Source organism: Staurois parvus, unplaced genomic scaffold (genome assembly GCF_062004578.1).
Source record: "Staurois parvus isolate SC_StPar_1 unplaced genomic scaffold, SC_StPar_1.0 ptg000114l, whole genome shotgun sequence".
Taxonomy (NCBI): domain Eukaryota; kingdom Metazoa; phylum Chordata; class Amphibia; order Anura; family Ranidae; genus Staurois; species Staurois parvus.
Genome location: NW_028317910.1, coordinates 7,636,207 through 7,662,461, shown reverse-complemented (window position 1 = coordinate 7,662,461; position 26,255 = coordinate 7,636,207). Strand labels below are relative to the sequence as shown.

Here is a 26,255-nt window from a genome sequence, read left to right as displayed (position 1 = left end):
ATAGTGAAAGAGTCCAAGTAGCTTTAATGATTCATCAGAATTACCAGGATACGTTAAAGCTGAACTCCAGGCAGATATAAAAGATACAAATTAATGCAGATCTGTAATCCTTATTACATCATTAAATGTATTTTTGAAATACAAGCAGTATAAGTACCTGAATCTGACCTGTCCCTGTACAGCAGGACTGGAGTGTGAGAGGAAGAAGTGGCACAAGGGCCTGTCAGTTCATGTGCTGGCAAGGAGCATGCAGATAGGAGGAGATTGCAGAGTGACAAAGAGATCAGCTCATCACACTGCTGTTTTCTTTTCACTGTCCAATCACAGGCTGGGATAGGTCCAGGATGACCTGGGCTCATAAGAAGTGGGAGATATGTCATACATCACTTTTTAGTTATTGTATCCTGGTAATTGTGCCTTTTTGAGACTTAAACACATGCAATATTCAAGACTCGGTGCAGTGGAGTATTTTGAACCTCTGAAATGCACTGGCTGTTTCATGTGATCATAACATAAATTAATAAAGCTACTTGGACTCTTTCACCACTTGGTCTGGCGCTCCTCTGTCAGGTTTTTAACCCTTCCCTACTCCATAATGCCTGCTTGTGTCCCTATTGGAGGGTCATCCTCCAATAGGGATACCGAGCATGTACAGCTATAGGGGTGCTTTCACTACTATAACTTGAAAAGACTCGGCAGTGTGGTAGTTAAGTGCAATTTTGCTTTGTTGTTCACATCACTCTCATAAAAGACACTATCAGGGTTTGTGTACTCTCTCCTAGGGTTTGTTTTTTCCTCAAACAGTCCAAAACATGTTAGTTGCCGAACTGGCTTCCATCTATAATTGGCACTACTGTCAGTTCTTGGGGCTGGGATGGTGCATGTCTGTGAGTATAATAAATATTCCAGGAAATCTGGACTGACAGAAGCTTGAGGTTTTCAGTGAAGCAGCCAGTGTACAGCCAGGGAAAGGAAAAGATGAAAAGTTATACTTGTAAATGTGCTTGACTTGTGTGAATGTATAAAGTGAAACCTTTAGGCTCCATGCCCACTGGGCTTAAAAAAAATGCCAATTCCTTTGGCAGAAAAAAATGCTGATACAGACCATTTTTGTACACAGTTTAGGCGTGTTTAGCATTTTTTCTGCCAGAAGGCTCCAATCAAAAACACGAACCAAAAGGGTTTTTTACCTGCCTCTAAACGTTGAGCCTAAAATATGCCCCTAATCGTCCTAATGTGCATGAAGGACCCATAGAATAAAACTGAGCTGCTTCTACAGACAAAACACAAAACTTCTGTAGAAGAAGCTGTTTTTTGGCCACTATGCATGGAGCCATGCACACTATAAGCTTATACAAAATGCCAGTTTTTAGCAGCAGTTAGGAGCATTCAACTTTTTTTCTGCTGGCAAATCACTCACAAAAACGCAAAAAAAAAGTTTTTTTCTGCTCCTAGAAGCTGAAGCTTCAAAAACACTTCTAGACTAAAATAGTGTACATAGACACATTGGGTAACACTACTTGCTTCTAGAAGCAGAAAAAAATGGTCAAAATCTTCTGCTAGGAGCGTTTTGTTAAGCTAGTGTGCCTGGAGCCTCACTGTGAGAAATACAGGGGCTGCAGTTGCTGACCTTCTTGTAAAAATGCCTTGTCAGAGCGATCATACTTACACCAGTTCATTGACCCAGAGCATTTAACCCATTTGATCAGTATGAATGCCAGGTAACTAGCATTTTCAGAAGCAGAGGTGAGCAAAGCAAGCTTTTATATCTCCCACAGTACAGATTTAATTTAAAGAAGAGTTAATAGTGCACTTATTGTTTAATTTAGTTGCAGATGTTGACAGTCATATGCATAAGAATGTCCCAGCATGGCCACCAAAGGCCGTCCTCCATGGGTCAGGCCAACTATCTAGGGAAGCAGGCAGAATTAAAAACAGCCACACCATGGAAATGCCACTGCTATCAGTAGACTGAACAGGCAAATATCATATTTAAAAATGACAGGTCCTCTTTTTCATCTGGGTCGAGGATGGCCAGTGAATTAGAGATGATGGACAGTCAGCGCTAGGTACAAGAAAACAGCTTTGTGATGTAATTAAGGCGTCCCCCACTGATCCGTCCTCAGGTGTCTTGATTTTGAGATTTTTTTCCAAGGTTGTCCGTAAGACCCCCAAAGAATTCCAGTCGGTCTGCCACTCCCATAACTGCAATGTCCGTCAGCTCTGGATGTCTCCCCCCTCCCGCCCCAACTAAAATAGATGAAAAAACTCTGTTCTGGTCACTCCGGGCCACGAGAACAGTGAGGCACTTCTGAAACAAACTCATTAGGAACACTGAAAAAAAAAATAAAAAAAAAAATAAAAGAGAAAGAAAAAAGAAAAGGAGTACGAAACTCCTCCAAAACATCCACCCTCTGTCATATCGCCATATCTGCGGCTCATGTCCATGCGAGGAGCGTCCGCTATGGGCTGCTCATATATACCCGGCAGTCCTCTGACTCGCCCTTGCTGTTCCGACAACCCGGTGAGAGTTCTGGCTCTTCTGACCCACCCCCTGCGCAATCCACACCCTGGTCCCTGCGTTTGGGGAAAGGGGAGAGCTTCCTATTGGGGCTGGGATTGCCATTCAAGAAGCTGTCAGCGGCTGACTCCATCTCCTCTATCGTCATGTCGCAGGCGTCCGCCAGCTCGTGCGTTGCTACCTGTAGGAAGTGAGGGTCCTGAGCAAACTGCGTCAATCCTTCTGATATCAGCACCTTCACCAATCCAAGCATTGAGGGGCCAGGAGGAAAAGAGAAAAGGCAAATATTAATATTCATCAAATTCTTCTACATTTCAATACTTCAATACTTTATTTACGTTTTTGCTATAGTTGGGAGAGGTCAGAAGTTCTGTTGGGTTTTAATTTGTCTGTGACTCCCTTGGTGAGAATTCCGCTCATTTTGTCTCACTTTTTAGGTTGCTATTAGGAATTCATTTTTCCCTATTGTCTAAAAAAAGAGCAGAAAATTAAAAACTCATGTAAAAAGCCCAAAATCTTTTTTTTGCCATTTTTTAAATTAATTTGTTGGGTCTTTTTTTTCTCCCCTTTCTTATTTTTTTTTTGTATATTTATGTGTATTTTGTTGATATTTGAGTTTTCCAGATATTTTCAGTGCAGTGCTTTACTCCCATTTTTTGTCATCAAGGGTCATCTTATTAAGGCTGGAGTTTAATCTGCATATTCCTTATCTGTTTCCTTCTTTCTCACATCATCAACATGCTAATACCATTTTTAAAAATAAGCTTTCTGTCTTCATTAGGTACCTCATTGTAGATCTGGTGATGTCATCACTGGACTTCTGTGCTTCTCTATGCAATACATGCAGATCATGGCTATTAGAAGGGGCAGCCATGGTGCTCTATATAGCTTCCTGAAAACATCATAGCACCCTGCCTCAGTACTCAAGAGTCCTCAACCCTGATGAAAGCAGTGGACTAGCTCTTAGGAGGAGTTATACAAGTATCAAAATATCTTTATGGGTGGATGTTCCTAGGCAGGCTACTTTGGCATTGATGGCCCTAGGCCCACCTGTGATGCTGAGCCTCCATGATTGCACAGAAAGTGTTTCTCTTTCTACCTCTGTCCTGCCTCTCTTTTTGAGGGTCCGCTCACTTGAGGGCATACTACACCCCTTGGCTGTTTCTGACCCAGAAAGGGGACATCATTTTAGCACTCCTGTGGCTTTGCTATTGTTTTGAAATGACTATGTTGTACACCTCTTTCAGCTTGTTGTTTTATATGCATGTGAATATCTGAACCCCTGTGTGGGCATGCCACAAATCTGTTTATTTATCTTGCTTGAAAACAATAAACACTATTGAAACAGAAATAACAAAGTGAGAATGGGAAGAAAAGAGATAGATGATTCAAAACGCCATCCAGCCAGGAAATGAGGTGGGCTCTATCTGCAGCTTCTAGTGCACATTGTGAGAAACTCAATGTGTTGTGAAATCAGAGTCTGTACAACCCTGCAAGACTGAATCAAGGTTCAGGGAAATGTCATATGCATGTGTAGAAATGAGGGACAGAGGATTACCAGGACAGGAAGGCACAGACAGAAATTTAACACCTTACAGAAGTTAAAACCTATTCATACTGTACTGGAAAATGTGTATTTGTGCTGTCCCTGTTCCAATGTTCCCTTATCGGGACAGGAATTGAAAGTAAAACTCCCCAAAGTGAACATAGGCAGCAAATAATAACTTAACAGAGCCTTACCGCTTCTACTAAACTGCTGGCGCTGCCGTGGTGCTGCCGCGTCTGCTCCCGCACATGGCACGGGACTGTAAGCGAGGTGGGACGATCCCGCCCGAGGCTGCAGTCACTACAGTGCACAGAGGGGAAGCTGCTGTGTAAGTTTTCTTTGGACCCCGGGTCTCCATATAGCCTCACTGCTGGCACAGTCTGTTGTGCCCACCCTCGTGAGCAGGGCGTGGCAGGTGGAGTAGAACAGAGGCGAGAAAACGCAGTTGGCGAGTGACTCCTCCGTAGCAGAGGACTGAGGCCGGCTACCGCTAATGCCTGCACACAAGACAGAAAAGAGACGGAGTAGGGTATTGTGAGTAATGTTAAAGAAGCCTAAATTAAGAAAGATAAATTATACCTAAAGCACAAACTTTTTGTCTGCTATGGGGCCCAGAGATGTCTGGTTACTTATGCAAGTAGCAATATAATTTGTCAAAAATTATGTAAGTATGGTTTTGTGGAACCTCTAAATTAATTCTACAAAAGCAACAAGTATTCATAACTGAGGAGGGGGACCTAAATGTTTTTCTTATGAAGCCCATTGCACATAGTCCTGAAGTCAGGACATTATGGTGAGAATGACAGGGTGAAGTGGTTGGGTGTTCTAGCAGCTCCTATTACATTCTCTATGATAAAAAAATAAATATAAATTCAGCAGGGATGGTGGCAGCCTCTCATAACAGGCACCAAAGGTGTGTAGAGCCGAGAACTCAACACATGTATAGTTGGAATCCCTCATAATGGGCACAGCAGTTATGCAGAGCCAGGAACTCAGTGCAATCATGGTGAAAATGCCTCATAATGAGCACAATGGGTGTACAGGCCTGGGAACTCAGCACAGAGATGATGGGAGCCTCTCATTATGAGCAAAGTAGATGGGAAGAGCTGACAACTTACCACAGGGATGGTTGGAACCCATGATAATGGGTACAGTTGATGCACAGACCTGGGAACTCAGCACTGGGATGAGAAGAACCTCATAATATACACAGAAGGTGTGCAAAACTGGAAACTCAGTGCATGGATGGCGGGGAACTCCTTATAATGGGCACATCAGGTATGCAGACCCAGGACCTGAGTGCAGAGATCTCAGCAATAGAGCCCCCAAGAGTCAAAAGAGACTGTTAGCGTGTCTAACTCTCCAGCGTCAACTAAAAAATTAAATATCAGTACTTTGTAGATTTACCCAAATTTACCCAAGCTAAAATGTGGCTTGATCTGCTCCTTTAGAGGTTTAAATGGTTGGTAGGTATCAAAATCATAAAGCAAGAGTACCATTGTCATGGAAAAATAATGGTAATTAGCAGGAGTACTGAGTCAATGCTGTGCCCAGGAAGACCAACCTGATGGTGCACCAGGTGAAGTTGCGGTAATACGGCTTTGGGTGATGCGTCCCCACCTTGATTCCGGTATCTCCTCAGACATTCCAAATGGAATGAAGCCCTCCTGCCTGCAAAGAAAGTAACAGATGAGCAACACTGACGATTATTTTACTGTCTGCAGTTCTCTATCTGTGTTGTAGAAAGTGTCTTAGAGACAAGAGTAAAATCAATACAATGGTGTTTGCAGTTACCTAACGAGGCAGAACGCAGGAAGCTTCTCTTGGGAGATGGACACAGCCCTCTCTCCACTTCTCCCTCTGATGGGGTCAGTTGCCGGCTCTCCTCATCTCGATCTGAGAACCTGTACAGAATGTGAAAAATATGAGATAAGACTACAATATGGTCTGCTGACTTTACACATAGGGTGTGATATCCCCATGGTGGGTGTAATCAGAAGGTTAGAAAGAAAGCCAGGAGCAGAGTATTTTCTACCTTAAGGCAGGTCATATTGGAGGGTGTGATATGTTCATGGTGAGTGTAATCAGAAATGTAGAAAGAATGTCAGGAGCAGAGTATTTTCTACTACAGTTGAAAGAAAAAGTATGTGAACCCCTTGGGATTATGTGGAGTTTTGCATGAATTGGGCATAAAATGTGCTCTGAACGTCATCTAAGTCACAACAATAGAAGAACACAGTCTGCTGAACATAATACTACACAAACATTAGATGTTGCCATGGTTTAATTGCACATAACATGTAAACATTAACAGTGCAGGGAGGAAAAAGTATGTGAACCTTTGGACTTAATAACTGGTTGACCCTCCTTTGGCAGCAATAACCTCAACCAAACATTTCCTGTAGTTGCAGATCAGACCTGCACAACGATCTGGAGTAATTTTGGACCACTCCTCTTCACAAAACTGTTTCAGTGTAGCAATATTCTTGGGATGTCTGGTGTGAATCGCTCTCTTAAGGTCATGCCACAGCATTTCAATCGGGTTGAGGTCAGGACTCTGACTGGGCCACTCCAGAAGGCGTATTCTGTGCTGTTGCAGCCATTGTTTTGTTGAATTACTTGTATGCTTTGGGTCATTGTCCTGTTGCATCACCCATCCTCTGCGGAGTTTCAGTTGGCGGACAGATGGTCGTACGTTTTCCTGCAAAATGTCTTGATAAACTCTGGAATTCATTTTCCCATCAATGACAACAATCCGTCCAGGCCCTGAGGCAGCAAAGCAGCCCCAAACCATGATGCTCCCTCCGCCATGTTTTACAGTGGGGATGAGGTTTTGATGTTGGTGTGCTGTGCCTTTTTTTCTCCACACGTAGTGTTGTGTGTTCTTCCCAAACAACTCAATCTTGGTTTCATCTGTCCACAGTATATTTTGCCAGTAGTGCTGTGGAACATCCAGGTGCTCTTTTGCAAACTTCAAACGTGCTGCAATATTCTTTTTGGACAGCAATGGCTTCCTCCGTGGTGTCCTCCCATGTACTCCATTCTTGTTTAATGTTTTCCTTATTGTAGATGTGTCAACAAAAATGTTAGCATGTGCCAGAGATATCTGTAGGTCTTTAGCTGACACTCTGGGATTCTTCTTTACCTCATGCAGCATTCTGCGCTGTGCTCTTGCAGTCATTTTTACAGGACGACCACGCCTAGGGAGAGTAGCAACAGTGCTAAACTTTCTCCATTTGTAGACAGTCTGTCTTTCCGTGGACACATGAACATCAAGGCTTTTGGAGATACTTTTGTAACCCTTTCCAGCTTCATGCAAGTGAACAATTCTTGATCGTAGGTCTTCTGAGAGCTCTTTTCTGCGAGGCATGGTTCACATCAGACAGTGCTTCTTGAAACCAGTAAACCCAAAACAGGTGTGTGTTTTTTAAGGGCAGGACAGCTGTCAGCAACACATCCAATATCATCACACTGATTGGAGTCAAGGTTGGCTCACTCCTGGCTCCAATTAGCTCTGGGAGAAGTCATTAAGCTAGGGCCTCACATACTTTTTCCTCCCTGCACTGTGAATGTTTACATGTTATGTGCAATTAAACCATGGCAACATCTAATGTTTGTGTAGTATTATGTTCAGCAGACTGTGTTCTTCTATTGTTGTGACTTAGATGACATTCAGAGCACATTGTATGATCAAATTCATGCAAAACTCCACATAATCCCAAGGGGTTCACATACTTTTTCTTGCAACTGTATATGGAGGGTCATGGTGGAGTGTGTGACATCCTGCTGGTGAGTGTAATAAGAAAGGTAGTGCAATGGTAAGGAGTTTTTTCTATCTGATAAATATGTATACATTATAAAGGGTCATATTGGAATGTGTGTGCATAATCAAGATATAAGATGAAATATTCCCTTTGTAGCCATTTTTAGTTTTTTTTTTCAGTGAAACCATTTTTCATTTTTAACTGCAGCCTCCAGGATGACTTTCTTTTTCTGTGCAGCAATGGGCTGTCTAAAGCCATACATCCATCAGCATTAATTTATTGGGCATCTGGGAGACAATGTCACGATCAGTGAATTATTTCTCAAACTAAAACTTTTGGAATAAAATGCACATTCTATTTGATTTCGCACCCAACAACCATTCAAAATGGACTCTGTTATAGTAAGTTATAGCATGAAGGCCTGTATCCGGTAAAAAGAAAAAGCATTTTTTTTAATTATTATTACCCACTATAAACCATTGCAGTTAATACCTTCTGTGTGTTTGTAATCTTACATGTCTGAGCAGAGGAGGCTTGGTTCACTGTTGTACTCCACCTCTTCACTGGCATCATACGTCTCATCCTGAGATGCTTCCTCACGGCAGATGATTGGCAGTCGGCTGTCCCGGGACACTGAACTGTGAAGGGGGTGAAATTTATTAGTGGCAGCACTCCAGGTTTGGCCCATTTAAAAATTTCTCCCCCCCACCCCTCTTGGGATACACGGATCAGATGTATGAGACTGACAGACACCTACCGTCCCCAGGCCTTGCAGTGACATGTCCTGAGACAGCACAGAGAGAAACAGAAAGAGACAGTCACATAGAGAGAGACAAGAAAGACAGTCCTGGTATCAGACAGAGACACGAGCAGCCACTTAGGAACTTAGGAAGAGTTCCACCAAACACTCTTCATGGGATTTACAGTAGTGCTTTGGACAAACAGCTGAAATACACAGATGTGAAGTACTATACCTACCAATAGTTTAGCAATTTTGTTCAACTACTCAAACTGCTGTGATTTCCACACCTCTGCCACACCACGTGGTCAAAAATTGATACCACTACTAAGGCCTGCATCTACCTGTATCATCTTCCCATCACAAGCACTGCATTGTGCTGTTGAAGTCCTCCCTATGCTTCCCTGAAGGCTACCTAAACACTTCAGCCCCCAGCTCTGGGAACATGTTCGAATGACATCACTGTGTATGGCTATACAGACTTGCAGCCCACCCACAGTTTTAGTGTGAGTAATTTATGAGAAGTACAGTGGGGAAAATAATTATTTGATCCCCTGCAGATTTTGTAAGTTTGCCCATTACAAAGAAATGAAGGGTCTATAATTTTATCATGGGTGTATTTTAAATGATAGAGACAGAATATCAACCAAAAATCCAGAAAAAACACATGATACAAATGTTATAAATTGAGTTGCAGTTCAGTGAGTAAAATAAGTATTTGATCCCCTACCAACCAACAATAATTCTGGCTCCCACAGACTGGCTATGTACTCATGTGGTACACAGATTAGTCCTGTCAATTTAGGAAGGTGCTCCTAATGACAACTTGTTATGTGTGTAAAAGACACCTGTCCACAGAATCTCTTTCTTCTCTTCAAACCTCACCACCATGGGAGAGACCAAAGAGCTGTCAAAGGACATCAGGGATAAGATTGTAGACCTGCACAAGGCTGGAATGTGCTAGAAGACCATCAGCAAGAAGCTTGGTGAGAAGGAGACAACTGTTGTAGCGATTATTCGCAAATGGAAGAAGCACAAAATAACAATTAATCGCACTCGGTCTGGAGATCCATGCAAGATTTTGCCTCATGAAGTAAGGATAATCATGAGAAAAGTGAGGGATCAGCCCAGAACTACATGGGAGGAGCTTGTGAATGATCTCAAGGCAGTGGGACCACAGTCACCAAACAAACTATTGGTAACATAATACGCCGCCATGGATTGAAATCCTTCAACACCAGCAAGGTCCCCCTCTTCAATAGGGCACATGTACAGGCCCATCTGAAGTTTGGCAATGAACATCTAAATGATTCAGAGACAAATTGGGAGAAAGTGCTGTGGTCCGATGAGACCAAAATTGAGCTCTTTGGCATTAACTTGACCAAAATCTCTCCTGATATGTGTGCAAACCTGGTAACCAACTACAAGAAACGTCTTACCTCTGTGCTTGCGAACAAGGGTTTCTCCGCCAAGTACTAAGTAATGTTTTTCTTGGAGACTATATACTTATTTTACCCTGAATTGCAACTCAATTTATAACATTTGCTCCATGTGTTTTTTCTGGATTTTTGGTTGATATTCTGTCTGTCATTTAAATACACCTACGATAAAAATTATTGACTCTTCATATCTTTGTAAGTGGGCAAACTAACAAAATCTGCAGGGGATCAAATACATTTTTTCCCCAATGTAAGTACAACACATAACGCTTAGTAAGTTAAAGTGATTCTAAAGGCTTTAAAGAAAAAAAATAACAAACATGCCTATACTTACCTGCTGTGTGCAGTGGTTTTACACAGAGCAGCCCGGATCCTCCTCTTCTCAGGTCCTCCGCAGGCTCTCCCTCCTCTCGGGTGCCCCCACAGCAAGCAGCTTGCTATAGGGGCACCCAATGCTCCATGTGTCCAGTCACCCCCCCCTCTTTCTTCTCATTGGCTCACTGGCTGTGATTGACAGCAGTGGGAGCCAATGGCTCCCGCTTCTGTCTCAGCCAATAGGAAGGAGTCCCAGGATAGCCGAGACTCCAGTGCACATCGCTGGATCGAGAGGGGGCTTAGTATTAAGGGGGACTGGGGGGATGCTGCACAGAGAAGGGTTTTTACATTCATGCATAGAATGCAAGAAGGTAAAAAACCTTGAGCCTTTAAAACCACTTTAATAAAATGCTGGACTGTATGGTATTTTATGTATCTGCTGGAAACTGTGCTTTAAAATGTACATACAGTGCATCCAGAAAGTATTCACAGCGCTTAACTTTACAAATTTTGTTATGTTGCAGCCTTATTCCAAAATGGATTAAATTCATTTTTTTCCTCAACATTCTACAAATAATAATCCATAATGACACCCTAAAATAAGTGTTTTGAAATCTTTGCAATTTATTAAAAATAAAAACCGAAAAAAAACACATGTACATAAGTATTCACAGCCTTTGCTCAATGCTTTGTTGAAGCACCTTTAGCACCAATTACAGCCTCAAGTCATTTTGAGTATGATGCTAAAAGCTTGGCACACCTATTTTTGGGCAATTTCTCCCATTCTTCTTTGCAGTACCTCTCAAGCTCCATCAGGTTGGATGGACGGGTTCAAGTCTGGGCTCTGGCTGGGCCACTCCAGGACTTTCACAGAATTGGCCCGTAGCCACTCCTTTGTTATGTGGGCTGTGTGCTTAGGGTCATTGTCCTGTTGAAAGATGAACTGTTGCCCCTGTCTAAGGTCCAGAGCGCTCTGGAACAGGTTTTCATCAAGGATGTCTCTGTACTTTGTTGCATTCATCTATCCTTCGATCCTGACTAGTCTCCCAGTTCCTGCCATTGAAAAACATCCCCACAGCATGATGCTGCCACCACCACGCTTCACTGTAGGGATGGTATTGGCCAGGTGGTGAACGGTGCCTGGTTTCCTCCAGACATGACGCTTGGCATTCAGGCCAAAGAGTTTAATCTTTGTTTCATCAGACCAGAGAGTTTTGTTTCTCATGGTCTGAAAGTCCCTCAGGTGCCTTTTGGCAAACTCCAGGTGGGCTGCTATTTGCCTTTTACTAAAGAGTGGCTTCCGTCTGGTCACTCTACCATACAGGCCTGATTGGTAGAGTGCTGCAGAGATGGTTGTTCTTCTGGAAGGTTCTCCTCTCTCCACAGAGAAATGCTGGAGCTCTTTAAGAGTGACTATTGGGTGCTTGGTTACCTCCCTTGCTAAGGCCCTTCTCCCTCGATCGCTCATTTTGGCCGGGCAGCCCACTCTAGGAAGATTCCTGGTGGTTCCAAACTTCTTCCATTTACAGATGATGGAGGCCACTGTGCTCATTGGGACCTTCAATGCCGCAGAAATTTTTCTATACCCTTCCCCAGATCTGTGCCTTGATACAATCCTGTCTCGGAGGTCTATGAACAATTCCATGGACTTCATGGCTTGGTTTGTGCTCTGACATGTACTGTTAACTGTGAGACCTTATATAGACAGGTTTATGCCTTTCCTAATCATGTCCAATCAACTTAATTTCCCACAGGTGGACTCCAATCAAGTTGTGGAAACATCTTAAAGATGATCAGTGGGAACAGGATGCACCAGAGTTCAATTTTGAGTGTCAGTTGGCACAGGCTGTGAATACTTATGTACATGTGGTTTATTTTGTTTTTATTTTTAATAAATTGCAAAGATTTCAAAACAAACTTCTTTCACGTTTTCATTATGGGGTATTGTTTGTAGAATGTTGAGGAAGAAAATGAATTTAATCCATTTTGGAATAAGACTGTAACATAAAATGTGGCAAAAGTTAAGCGCTGTGAATACTTTCTGGATGCACTGAATGATCAAGATCACAAATCGTATATCAATTTCCACATTGGATAGCACTTATTTCTAGCCTACTCCTATTATTCTGAACAATCCTGAAGTCTGTAAGCTTACTTTGTGAAGATCCCCACACATTTACTTCCTTGAATTCTGTGACACATATTTACTATGTCCTATGAGTAGGTACTGCTGTGTCACACATTTCACAGAGCCTGCCTTCTGAACTACATAGGTGTGAGAGGAGGAATTCAGGATGAGGTGTCAGTAAAGGAGTCATTGCTTGTAGGCAGCAATGTACTATGGGATATGTAGTCCTCATGAAATGAAAGTAAACAGAAGAGGAGAAGCTGCAAAGCATGCAGGGAATCCAGGAAGTTGCAGAAAGAGATGACCAGCAGACAGGCAGAACTCACAACGTGAAAGGAGATTTTTCAAATAAGCTTATTCTAAATTGGCTAAAATAACTGTTTCATGTACAGGAATGCAGACAACATAATAACTCTATAACAATAACTATTGTATGTATTGCTATTACAACTCTTTTAATAAACAAATAATAATTGAATCTGAAAACGACCACCATATGCACCAACAATGGTTAAGCCTGAGAGTGTTGGCTTCAACAGTGCTAAGTCCACTTTCTGCTTTGTGTGTTTCTTTTTTTTCAAATAAAGCTGCATTTGTGTATAACATGTTCACATAACATAATTTTGTTTTCTTTTAGAAACAAATGTCCTTTTATCTAAACAATGTATGCCGCTTTTAACTGTCAGGTGTATGTGCATACATTTGAATTTTAGTGTCTTTGTGTAGCCACTCCTCCAGTCTCAGCATTTTTCACAATTGGAGCCTCTCCCAGGTCTGCTCCTGTGTTATCTTTGCTAATTAACAGGAATGTGTGTAGACATGCAGTCTATGAGAGGTACTGTATTGCCTATTATCTATTTGCCATTTCAAGAATAGCAAGTGTTGGTGGAATTTAGAGATGGAAAGGCATAACTTCAAAAATGGACTGAACAAAATTGTTGGCACCCCAAATTTAATATTTGATAGCACATCCCTTGGAAAGAATAACTGAAATCAATCACTTCCTGTAACCATCAATGAGACATTTCCCTTTTATGAGCCTGTTCAAGATCATATATTTCATTTAGCAGTCCATTAATCTTTTCCCTCCTTTCTTTTTTCTTTTTTGCCCCTATTGCAATGAGTAGTCCTCTAATGTAGGCCTTGTGGGCCTCCCGCACTGTTGCAACCGACATGTCCTCTGTTTCATTCTCCTCAAAAAACCATTTAATTTCCATCTCGATCTTTCGATCGATCTCTTCATCCAGAAGGAATGCCTCATTCCTCCGCCATACAAAACCTCCTCTCTCTTCTCTACCCCATCTTGACTTCATTGCAACAGGGGCATGATCTGACAAAGTACTTCCTCCAATTTTTACTTCTACTACATACTCTATGAATCGATGTTCTACCAATATATAATCCAATCTAGAGTAAATCTCATGTACATGTGAGAAAAAAGTATAGTCTCTATCTTTCATATTCCTGATTCTCCATATATCCACTAATTGACACTCATGCATCAGTTTCTTTAATAATCTCAAGGACCTGCTCTCTTCCCTCCTCACATAGGAAGTAGTATCCATCCGCGGGTCCATACAGACATTAAAGTCTCCAGCTATTATCAAACAACCCCCTTTGAAGTCCATCAGTCTCATCAATGCACCTCTCAAGAATATCTCCGGTTTCTTATTTGGACAATATATACTAGCTATTGTACACTCAATTCCCTGCAGTTTTCTCCTCAAAAACAAAAACCTTCCCTCTGGATCCGTTATTCTCTTCTCCACCTCAAACCTTATATTCTTTGCGAAACCTATAGCAACCCCCTTTGCTCTTTTAATTGGTGAATCCACATAATACCATGTCAGAAAATATCTAGTCTTCAGCCTAACCTTTGACTCCATCTCTAAGTGGGTTTCCTGTAAAAATACCACCGAAGATGTTCTATGTTGTAATTCTTTAAATAACCTAAATCTCTTCCCAGGACAACACAACCCCTTTACATTGTAGGTTATAAATTGGACTTCTTCCATCTTACCCTACTCCTCCTAACTCCTTCTTCCTCCTACCCTTCCTCTTTCTTTCTTCTCTTTTCCCACAGTGTTGCTGCCCCACTACTCTTCCCCCTAACCATATCCCTCCATCCCTCTCCCAATAACCTCCTCAACCCCCCCCTTCCCCCCCCCCTCCGCCCCCATCCCCCCCCCTACTAGGCCTACTATTTACCTTCTAATCATTTGTGGCACTAATGCCACGTTTGATTTTTGACCCTGGGGTTGGGCTCTGTCCATGTGCGGCTCACCTTCCCTCCATTTCCCCCAATGTCCCCCTATCTATCATTTCTCTATTTCTCCTTTTAACTAGCTGCCATTCCTCTTTTCTCATAGCACATATCCCTCCTTCTTTCTCCTCCCATCCTGGAATCTCTATTTTCTGGATATTAAGTTTATCAAAAAAGTCTCTCAGTTCCTCAGGAAATCTCAGGTATGCAGTGACTCCATTCTTCCATCCAATTAAGCACATCGAGCTACTCCATCTATATTGTATATTCTGTTTTTTCATCTGTTCTAGTAGTGGTTTCAATGATCTCTTTCTCCAAAATGTCTCAGCTGTCAGGTCTGCAAAAACTTGTATATTTTTTCCTCCATATATAATACTGGTTCTTCCTTTTATCTTCTTCCATACCATTTCTCTGTCTCCATATTTATAGAATTGTATAACTACATCTCTTGGTCTCTCTTCCACCCGATCCCGTTGGAACCTTCCTATCCTATATACATTGTCCAGGTCAAATTTCTCAGTACTGGGTTTATCCATAATGGAGTTTAAAATTTTACATATTGTCCCTCTTAGATCTTCTCCTTGTGTAAGCTTTGGGACTCCTTTTATCCTAAGATTATTTTTCACCAGGATGTACTAGACCGCTGGTGCTCGCCTTTTCACCAAAAGGTAGCGTGGCACTAGTACTGGCACTCTGCTGCATATGAGAGTCATCAAAATTTACCAGCAAGTGCTAACAGAGATCAGGCCTGATTCTTTGAACACTGCAGTTTTGTGTGCAAGTGACAGGGACCTACTGACACTGCACTTGCTGGGGGAGAAGGGGGGGTAAGCGTAGGGGCTAAACGCAGGTGCTGCAGGTGCCGGGGCTGATCCCGCTTACGCTGCATTTTTGGGGATGCTATACTAATGTGAACGCTGGTGAATTGCTGATCTGATCATAGATATTGACCCATTCAGACACTATACTAGCAATGGAGGTTTATTGTGTATGAGTGTGTTGCTGGCAATCAAGGGGTTAAAAGTGATTACTGGTGTACTAATGGGCAATCTGACGCTATCTGGGAGGGGCGCGAAAACCATGGGAGCGCGAATCACGTATATATATGTGATTTTGTGCACCTGTGCCGCCCTGTAGCAGTATTTCTGCTATAGGGCGGTCAGGAAGCGGTTACAGAAGCGGTTTGTGTTATGGCGCTGCGTCACTTTAACTGACAATTGAGCGGTCATGCAACACTGCATCAAAATTGAATTTACATCCTTTTTTTTCCTACGAATTGGGCTTTCTATTGGTGGTATTTGATCGCCTGTGCGTTTTTTATTGTTTGCGCTATAAAAAAAAAAGACTGACAATTTTGAGAAAAAAAAACAATATTTTGGACTTTTTGCGATAAAACATGTCCAGTAAAAAAATTTAAAAAACAAATTTCGTCATAAATTTCAGCCAAAATGTATTCTGCGACATGTCTTCGCTAAAAAAAAAATCCCAATACGTGTAAATTAATTGGTTTACGTGAACGTTATAGCGTTTACAAATGGTGTTATAGATACTGGATTTTTAATTTTTTTATACGAACAATAGTGGCGATCAGCGACTTATGGTGGCAATCAGCGACTTATGGCGGCGATAAGCGACTTATAGCGGAACTGCGGCAGACATTCTGACACTGGGGGGAACTGACTTGGGGTCACTGACATCCCCAGTGACACCAATACAGTAATCAGTGCAAAAAAAACAAAACACTGACATTGTAATAATGGCACTGGGGAAGAAGGGGTTAACTTTTTGAGACAATCAAAGGGTTAACTGTGTGAGGGGAGTGTTTTACTATGGGGCGGGGTGTGTACTTCGCTGTTACACACTGTTCCCGAAGGCTGTGTCCAGCGATCCCGGAACAGTGAGCTGAAAGCTGACAGGGAGAAAAGCTCTATTGACAACAATGCAGCCTTTCTTTCTGTCTGTGATTGCCGGCAATCGCCGGGCTCCAGAGGGTAATCACCGGCCGGGACCCGGTGATTGACACCCGCGGCCACGATCGTTGCTGCGGGTATGGCGGCCACGCGCTTTGTGCATGCCTCCTACCCCGGAAAGCAGGATCACGTTTATATACGTGATCTTGCGCACAGGGGCCGCCTTGTAGCAGTATATGTACTGCGGGCGGTCCCCTAGTGGTTAATTGATACAGGTGAGTTTAATTACAAATTACAGGAGCATCACAAACTTGGAATGCATTTTTGGAGTTTTGCACAGAATGTGTCAGATTTGGCTTTTTGTGTCATACCAATACAAATAAAAGAAATAAACATGAGAATAGACAAACATTTATAATTGCAACAATTTTCTGGGTGAAGCGGTGCATTGTCTAACAGAAATTCAGGGGTGCCAATTTTTTGGCCATGACTTTATCTGTGCCATGAAGACCTTTATGAAAGCTTTCTGAGACTTTATATAAAATCTTAAATTATTGCATGTTCTCTCAGCTGAAGGCAAGCAAATCCAGGAATACAGTTTAAGAAACACTGTACTTCTCAATGGAGTTCTCAAATCAAGAGAAATTTGCATTTCTGCGACTAGGAGGCACTGCAGGAGAAAGGCTCAAATTTAGTTTGCTTGTGGGCTTCATCTTGTACCTCTTACAGCTGGGTGATTGTTGGGAAACTGTAGATTATAACTTCTGTCCTCCTCTCAGGCCTTAACTACTTGCCCTCCAGAAGAGTTACCCCCCCCCCCCAACTGACCAGGCCATTATTTGCGGCGCTGCATTACATTAACTGACAATTGCGCAGTCATGCGATGCTGTACATAAATGAAATTTATTACCTTTTTTTCCCACAAATAGAGCTTTCTTTTGGTGCTATTTGATCATCTCTGCAGTTTTTACTTTTTGCGTCATAAACAAAAAAAGACTGTCAATTTTGGAAAAAAAACTATTTTTATTTTCTACTATAAAAACATACCCAAAAAAAAAAAAAAAAAAAATCTAATTTCTTCATAAATTTAGGCCACTATGTATTCTGGCAAAAAAAATCCCAATAAATGTATATTGATTACTTTGTACAAAAGTTATAGCGTCTACAAACTATGGGACATATACTGGAATTTTTTTAATTTATTTTTTTATTGCTAATAATGGCAGCGATCAGTGACCTATAGCGGGTCTATGATATTGCAGCGGACATTTTTACACTGACACTTTGCGGGAACCAGTGACACTAATACAGTGATCAGTGCTAAAAATATGCACTGATCACTGTACTAATGACACTGGTTGGGAAGAGGTTACCATCTAAGGCGATCAAAGGGTTAACTGTATGCCTAGCTATGTGCTTGGTGTACAATAGGTGGCGCTGTTACTAGGAGAAGTAAAAGATTGTGTTCCCAGCTTTCCAGGAACACAGGATCTTTCACTTCCCTCCCTGTCAGAACAGAGCTCTACTTTGTTTACATAGGCAGAGCTCTGTTCTTTGTCCTGTCCAGGGGCGTACTGACAATTCGAGCACTCGGGCACTGCCTGAGGGTCTGGGGTCAGTAGGGGGCCCCACAAAATGCCCCTGGTACCTTTTTTATAGGCTTTTATGAGTGTGGGCAAGGACACGGGCCCCATGATCCCCTATTGCCCGGGGGCCCCATGAGTTGTCAGTCCACCCCTGGTCCTGCCTGATGATCGGGGGGTACCGGACAATATCTGTTCATCAGGACTCGCAGATCAGCTTCTGCTGTAAGTGTTCACAGTAGAAGAGAGCTGCCAGCGGCGCACGTGCCTCCTATGGTTGAAGTGCAAAATCACGTATATATACATGATTTTGCACAGTAAAACTGCTATAGGGTAGTCTTCAAGTGGTTAATTGACAGGTAAGAGGGTAAATTTGTCTGACAAATTAGTTTGTCTTTATAACTTTTAAATTATTCCTATTAATGTTTTCTGCCATCACAACATAATGTTTATCTATGAAAATATTTTTTTATTTTTCTCCTCTCAGTATAATGGTGAGACCAACATCTAGAAATATTTCCATTGTGAAATTTCTGCTGAGAGCAAAGTTGCAATTTGCAAATATTGTGAGAAGAAATATTCTTTTCCAGATGCTACGAGGATGGCAAAACACATCCTTGGTGTCAAAGATGTACTTTGTGGAATTAAATGATGCAGACAATAATGAAAATGCAAGCAACTTTTCCCTACAGATTTCTCATTTCAGAAACTCTTTATGCTGCTTCTTGATCATCACAAAGTGTTTCTTCACCAGCAGCATCTTCAAGTAAGGAAACCACAGCCTCCCAAAATACAAATCCCTTCATTTATATACAAAAATATATAAAAAAAAACCTATCCAAGAAGTAAAGCTCCCTGGGTAGGCAAAAAGAGGTTACATATACGGCAAACAAGGCTTAATGGAAAATGTACATAAGCGAAACGCGTTTACATCACCAGTGCGTCAGTGAAGTAATCAAGCGACGCCCCCAACACCCTACAATGGCAAGGGACCACGTGGAAGGGGAGTAAACATCGTGGTTGATACTTGAAGGATGAACCTGTGCATGGTGAACTGAGGTCAAATCGGGAAGAGATACCCGGTGTAAGGGACCGCCCGGCAGTACCACTAGCACTCCACTGATCGGTTGTTCCCAGCGCACGGAGTCTAAGCCCCAGAGTACTTGTTCACCAGGGCCCATGATGGTGGGGATGTACTTGGAGTACCCCAGGACCAGGTCGTGACTACTGAGGACACCCGTCAGTGGTAGGGGTATTCGCCAGGGGCTCCCACGGGAGAGAGCCAGGTATGAGGAGGTCCGGAGACCCCGTTGAGAGGGACGGATGGATGGATGGCTGAGCAGGTGCAGGGTCATACAAGCCGGGTCGGTAACTATGGGGACGGTGCGGTACAGAGCAGCGGGCAAAGAATAGTCGGGTCACACGCCAGGTCAGCAACAGCAGGTCAGATCCAATAGGGGGCATTCAGGAGAGAGGTCAGGCAAGCAAGGGTGTCAGGGCAGGAGCTGAGGAACGGACAGGCAGGCCTAACAATGTAACGCACTGGCTGACGACAACCACCACCCACAGACCGAAGTCCCCCAGGGCGCGGAGTCTAAGTCCCAGGCTGCCCTTCACCAGGGCCCCTGATGGTGGGGATGGACTTTACGCAGCCAGGAACCAGGTCGCGGCCCCCGAGACACCTCAGCTGCGGTAATGGCCGCCGCCAATGGCGTGTAGCTGGTGGAAGAAACAAAAGAGTAGTCAGACAAGCCGGGGTCAACAACAACAGGACAAAACAGTACAGGACAGCAGACGAGAATCACAGGTCACAAGCCGGGTTCAGCAACAGAGGGTCAGATCAAAGGAGAATACAGAGAATAGTCAAGTCACAAGCCGAATCAGAATACCAGGAGAGTCACGAGAGTCAGAACAGAGTAAAAGTAACACAAAGACACAAGTGCAAAGAGCATGTGCGGGCCACAGGCTTATATGTCATCAGCCACGCCCCTCTGGGGGGTGGACCTCAGAGACCTAAAGACATAAAAAGGATACCCATCATGCACAGCAGAATCCAAGATGGACGCCAGCACATGGAGTAACATAACCTCAGGGAAAAGGTAGGACCTTGACAAAGGGTCAAGAACAGGAGAAAACAGCAAGGTCAGGGCACAATCCGGGTCAGCAACTTACTACAACAGGTTCACAGGTTCACAGGATACAAGGAGACCAAAAGGCACTGAATGACAGCTCAGGGCCGTTTAAATATCCCGCCCTGCGCTGTCATTGGTGCCAGGCGCGCGCCCGTGGTCACTACTGCGCATGCGCGAACCTGATTGCCGTGGTCGGCCAAGTCCCGGCGCTCGCGTACAGGGAGGTGTAGTGCGCCTGCACCGAGCCCAGCGGCGCGGCGATCTCCGACATTGCCCCCCCCCTACGGGCAACCTCCGGATGCCCACCCGATCTCTCCACCACGGGTGATCACGAAGAAACTCCCGGACTAGTCTAGGTGCGTGGACATTATGAGCCGGTTCCCAGGAATTGTCCTCAGGACCATAGCCCTTCCACTTAATTAGGAATTGGGTCTGGCCCCCCCTTCTTCGGCACTTAAGGATCGTTTCCACCTCAAATTCCTCTTGTCCTTCGACCGTTATGGCCTATGGGGGTCTGGATTCTCGTTCTGGGAAGGCATCTAGGATCACTGGCTTCAGCAGGGATACATGGAAGACTGGATGAATTCTGAACGTGTCCGGAAGAATAAGCTCATATGCCACTTCGTTGACCATCCGCTTTACCTGAAAAGGCCCCACAAATTTAGGTCCCAATTTTTTCAAGGGACAAAGCATCTTTAAGTTGGTTGTGGCCAACCACACCTTCTGCCCAGGCCGCAACGCCAAATCCCCTCTTCGTTTCTTGTTAAACTCCTTCTTATTGTCCTCTTGGGCCCGAGCGATGGCTTCCTGGAGTAATTTGTTATTGACGGAGAAGAAGGTCAACGCATCCTGCGTTGCTGGAACTGGGCATTCAGAGACCAAATCAGGGAGAAAGACAGGGTGAAACCCATAATTCGAAAAGAATGGGGACTGCCCCGTTGCCGAATGGCTTGCGTTGTTATAAGCGAACTCCGCCAGGGGTAAGAGTGACAACCAATCATCCTGCAGGAAAGATGTGTAGCAACGCAAGTACTGGTTCGTCCTCTCGGTCTGACCGTTGGTCTGAGGGTGGAACGCGGAGGAGAGGGACAACTTGATGTCCAGGGCCTTGCACAGAGCCCTCCAAAACTTAGATGTAAACTGGACCCCTCGATCAGAGACGATGTCCTCAGGTACTCCATGAAGTCTAACGATCTCCCGGATAAATATTCGCGCCGTCTTGGCTGCTGACGGAGTCTTCCTTAGTGGCACAAAGTGAGCCATTTTGGATAGGCGATCAATGACCACCAGAATTGCTGTGTGGTCTTGCGATGGTGGGAGCTCGACTATGAAGTCCATCGCGATCTTCTGCCAAGGCCGTTCGGGAATCGGCAAAGGTCGCAACAGCCCCCAGGCTTTGCTCCTCGATGGTTTGCTCTTCTGGCAGATGGTACAGGATCTCACGTAGCGCTTGCAATCCTTAGCCATGTTTGGCCACCAAAACGAGCGCCGGAGAAGCTCCAGAGTCTTGACTGGGCCAAAGTGACCTGCCAGCGGGTGATCGTGGCAAATCCCCAAAACCAGGGTCCGGACTTCCTCAGGTACCACGATTGAATCTTCCTTCCACAGGAGTCCCCCCTTGTTCTGGAGGGATACCCCAACTGGGGTTGGTGTGGCCGTAGATGCTTCTATTAACTTGGAGCGAAGGTCCATCTGGAGCGCCAAGAAGTTCCCTGAAGACAAGATAGTGTCGGGTACCAGTTCTTCTTCGGAGTCCTCAAACATACGAGATAGTGCGTCGGGCTTCGTATTTTTAGATCCGGGCCTGTAAGTAATGTGAAAATTAAATCTGGAAAAGAACAGGGCCCATCTTGCCTGCCGTGGGCGTAGACGCTTGGCAGTCCTCAGATATTCCAGATTCTTGTGGTCTGTGAAAATCAATATGGGGTGTGAGGCACCTTCCAGCAGGTACCTCCATTCCTCTAGCGCTGCTTTGATAGCCAGCAGCTCTCGATCACCGATATCGTAATTCTTCTCCGCTGAGGTGAGTTTCCTCGAGAAGAATGCTACGGGATGGAGTAACTCTTTGGTGCCTTTCCGCTGAGACAGGATGGATCCTACCGCATTCTCCGATGCATCTACCTCCAAGATGTAGGGCAGGGCCGCGTCCGGGTGGCCCAGGATGGGTGCCGAGGTAAATAGCTTTTTCAGAGCTTCGAAAGCTCCTCTGGTGTCCATTTGAACCGGGTTCCAAGTTTGGTTAGTTGAGTAATGGGGGAGACCAGACCCGAGAAGTTCTTGATGAACTTCCGATAAAAGTTTGCGAACCCTATAAACCGTTGGACACCTTTTTTGTCCGTGGGTTCAGGCCAATCTAAAATTGCAGAGACCTTCTGGGGGTCCATCGCGACCCCCGCAGTGGAGATAATCAGGAGATAATCAGGCCTAGAAACGTGATGCTAGATTGCTCGAAGCAACATTTCTCCGCCTTAGCATATAACCCATGCTGCCGCAACCGCCCCAATGCTTTTGCCACATGTATCCTATGATCCTCTAGAGAGGGTGAAAAAATTAGTATGTCGTCCAAGTAGACGATAACGAAGACATCCAAAAAATCCCTGAAGATGTCGTTCACGAAATGTTGGAAGGTGGCTGGTGCATTGCACAGCCCAAATGGCATGACCAGGTATTCAAAGTGGCCAAACCGGGTACGGAAAGCCATTTTCCACTCGTCCCCCTCTCTTATGCGTACCAGGTTATAGGCCCCCCTTAAATCAAGCTTTGTGAATATAACCGCAGCCTTTAGGCTCTGAAACAGTTCTGGTACCAATGGCAATGGGTAACGATTTTTGATCGTGACCCTGTTCAGCTCCCGGTAGTCGATACAAGGTCTCAGGGTTTTGTCTTTCTTCTCCACGAAGAAGATTCCCGCTCCTGCTGGAGAAGTGGAGGGGCGGATGAATCCCTTCTGGAGGCTGTCCTCGATATATTCCTTTAGGGCCCCCAATTCAAGCTCAGATAGGGGGAAAATACGCCCAAAATGGATTTCAGAGCCTGGTAACAGGTCGATTGGACAGTCATACGGGCGGTGGGGGGGCAGAGTATTGGCTCCCTGCTTACTGAACACGTCCAGGAACCCATAATAGGCTGCGGGAATAACCTGTTTCAAATCGGAGTCTCCTTCGGAGCAAAGGAGAACTCGGGGCCCGAAGTGCGACAATATTCCCGACAGTATGGGGAAGGGAACGAGATTGACCCGGTTTCCCAGTCAATCTGGGGGTTATGGGCCCGTAACCATGGGAGCCCCAGAATGACTGGGAAAAGAGGTGATGCAATAGCGTCCAGGCGGAGGAACATTCAGGAGAGGGGTCAGGCAAGCAAGGGTCAAGAACAGGAGAAAACAGCAAGGTCAGGGCACAATCCGGGTCAGCAACTTACTACAACAGGTTCACAGGTTCACAGGATACAAGGAGACCAAAAGGCACTGAATGACAGCTCAGGGCCGTTTAAATATCCCGCCCTGCGCTGTCATTGGTGCCAGGTGCGCGCCCGTGGTCACTACTGCGCATGCGCGAACCTGATTGCCGCGGTCGGCCAAGTCCCGGCGCTCGCATACAGGGAGGTGTACTGCGCCTGCACCGAGCCCAGCGGCGCGCCGATCTCCGACACCTGGAGTGGTAAGATGTACACACATTGACAAAAGCACAATAGAATGGAGAACAGCATATATGGGACAATGTGAGATTTACTCCAGTCAGGCTATACATATTTATAATGGAAGCTATTAGCAAACAGTGGAAATAATTTTGGCTCCCCTAGAGGTACAACACCAGGGTAGAGCCACTGCAGAAGATCTAAATGATATGACCACCAACTTTGGCGTGCACTACTCCTAATTGCTTCCTATTACTCCATTCCTGAGTGTGCTATAATTATTATCCTTTCATGTGTTGCTCCCCGCTAACACTGGATGACAATTAGCATTCATTGAATATTCAACTGGATGAATACGAAGGATAATACTTACCCTCTACACGGAATGAACTGATATTGCTTCATGAGTCCCTTTGCACCACCAATGAATGTATTTATGTCCAGTGGCATTGTTGCCCATTCCTCTGCCAATCCGCTATAATCCACTATATTATTGACCCTCTTAGGACTTTAAACTGCTTACTGTGGACTCAACAATAAGTTACATCCAGTAACTACAGTATGGTCAGCGATAGTTTATGTGAGATATACTACAATGGCGGAAATTTTGGGGCCCTGGGGCATATATGTATTGCATTATTGGCATATAATTGGTTGATAGTTTATAGCAGATGTCTGCGTTATTTTTTGCAATACATATATTTCACTGATGTTCAGACATTTATTAGATATTTTTATTTTTATACACTATTGGTGTTGGTTGCATTAAGGTATTGAGCACTATGTCTGTCAGATTAAGTGAAAAATTGCCAATTATGGCATTTTTTGATACTAATAAAATTGTATAGACTTTCCATTAAGCCTTGTTTGCCATATGAGTAATCTCTTTTTGCCTACCCGGGGGGCTTTACTTCTTGGATAGGCTTTTTATATATTTTTGTGTGTATGTTTTGGTTATTCTGGCAACACTGAAATAGTGAGTAGGACGAAATTATTCTTGTCTACCCTCTTTTTGTTCTTTTTAATATCCTCTTAATTTCTAAATAAAACGACTCCTGAAAATCAGGAGAACACTAATCATGCTCTTGCAAGAGCAATATATGCTTCTGGATCAATGCTCTCAATAACTGAAAATGCATATTGTCAGGAAGCTTTTAAATTATTATGAGGGAAAGGGGGTAGTTACCTGTTCTCGTGTATAGTTGAAATATTCTTACCATATACAGTAGTTGTTATTCCATTTGAAATAAAAAATTTTAAAAAGCAAGTTTAGTTTATTTACTGAATAAGCTGTACTTTTATTTCAAGCATATTACTTTTATATACACTGCATTTCACATTCCCCGTGTAACAAAACAACTTTCAATTTGTAAAACTACTCCACAATGAATTTTTTTTTCAATTTTCTCCAAAAATGGGCTACTTATTTTAAAAGGGCAAATTTTGCTTCTTTCAGGAGACTAAACAGACTTAAGTTTTATCTTGCATTGGTGAAGACCTGCTCCATTCATAGAACTAAACAGTTGACAAATAAGATCTTCAATTGGTGTAGACCAGTTCCATCTATAGTTCTAAACAAACTACAAGTAAGATCTTCATTTGGTGAAGACCAGCTCCATCCATAGTTCTAAACAGACTACAAGTGAGATCTTCAGTTGGTGAAGACCAGCTCTGTCCAGATTTCTAAACAGTCTATGAATCAGATCTTCAATTGGTGAAGACCAGCTCTGTCAATAGTTCTAAACAGACTATGAGCAGGATCTTCCATTGGTGAAGACCAGCTCTATCCACAGTTCTAAAACAGACTACAATCAAATTCTTCTTTTAGGGAAGACCATCTTCATCCACAGTTCTAAACAGACTTGGAGTAAAATCTTCTATTAGTAAAACCCAGCTTAATCCACAGTCCTAAACAGTCTTGGAGTAAAATTTTCTTTTGGTGAAAACTAGCTCAAGCCACAGTTCTAAATAGGCTACAATGAAGTTATTCTTTTGGAAAAGACCAGCTACACCCACAGTTCCAAACAGGCTACATGTAAGTGCTTCAATTGGTGTGGACCAGCTCCATCCATTGTTCTAAACACACTATGAGAAAGATCTTCAGTTGGTGAAGACCAGCTCTCTCTAAAGTTTTAAACAGACCACAAGCGAGATCCTCTGTTTGTGAAGACCAGCTCAGTCCACATTTCTAATCATGGAATATGGAATAAGCTCTTCTTTTGGTGAAGACCACCTCCACAGCCCAAAACAGAATAGGCACACAAGCCAGCAGTCAGATGATA

General features: G+C 43.7%; 1 protein-coding gene across 6 annotated transcripts in view; it reads right to left on the bottom strand.

Moving 5' to 3' along the window:
- Positions 1–1,801: 1,801 nt before the first annotated feature.
- CACNA1C (calcium voltage-gated channel subunit alpha1 C) overlaps positions 1,802–26,255 on the bottom strand; it is a 481,720-nt gene continuing 457,266 nt past the window's right edge. For 4 of the 6 annotated variants that reach the window (XM_089671829.1, XM_089671828.1, XM_089671832.1 and 1 more), the window contains 6 exons: positions 8,589–8,615; positions 8,347–8,469; positions 5,862–5,971; positions 5,632–5,738; positions 4,262–4,564; positions 1,802–2,756 (listed from right to left, as the gene is read on the bottom strand). In XM_089671829.1, coding sequence (XP_089527955.1) covers positions 2,463–2,756; positions 4,262–4,564; positions 5,632–5,738; positions 5,862–5,971; positions 8,347–8,469; positions 8,589–8,615 — 964 coding nt within the window. In that variant the 3' untranslated portion in view covers positions 1,802–2,462. The remainder of the gene's footprint in view (positions 2,757–4,261; positions 4,565–5,631; positions 5,739–5,861; positions 5,972–8,346; positions 8,470–8,588; positions 8,616–26,255) is intronic. The other 2 variants (XM_089671831.1, XM_089671830.1) reach the window with 1 other exon arrangement.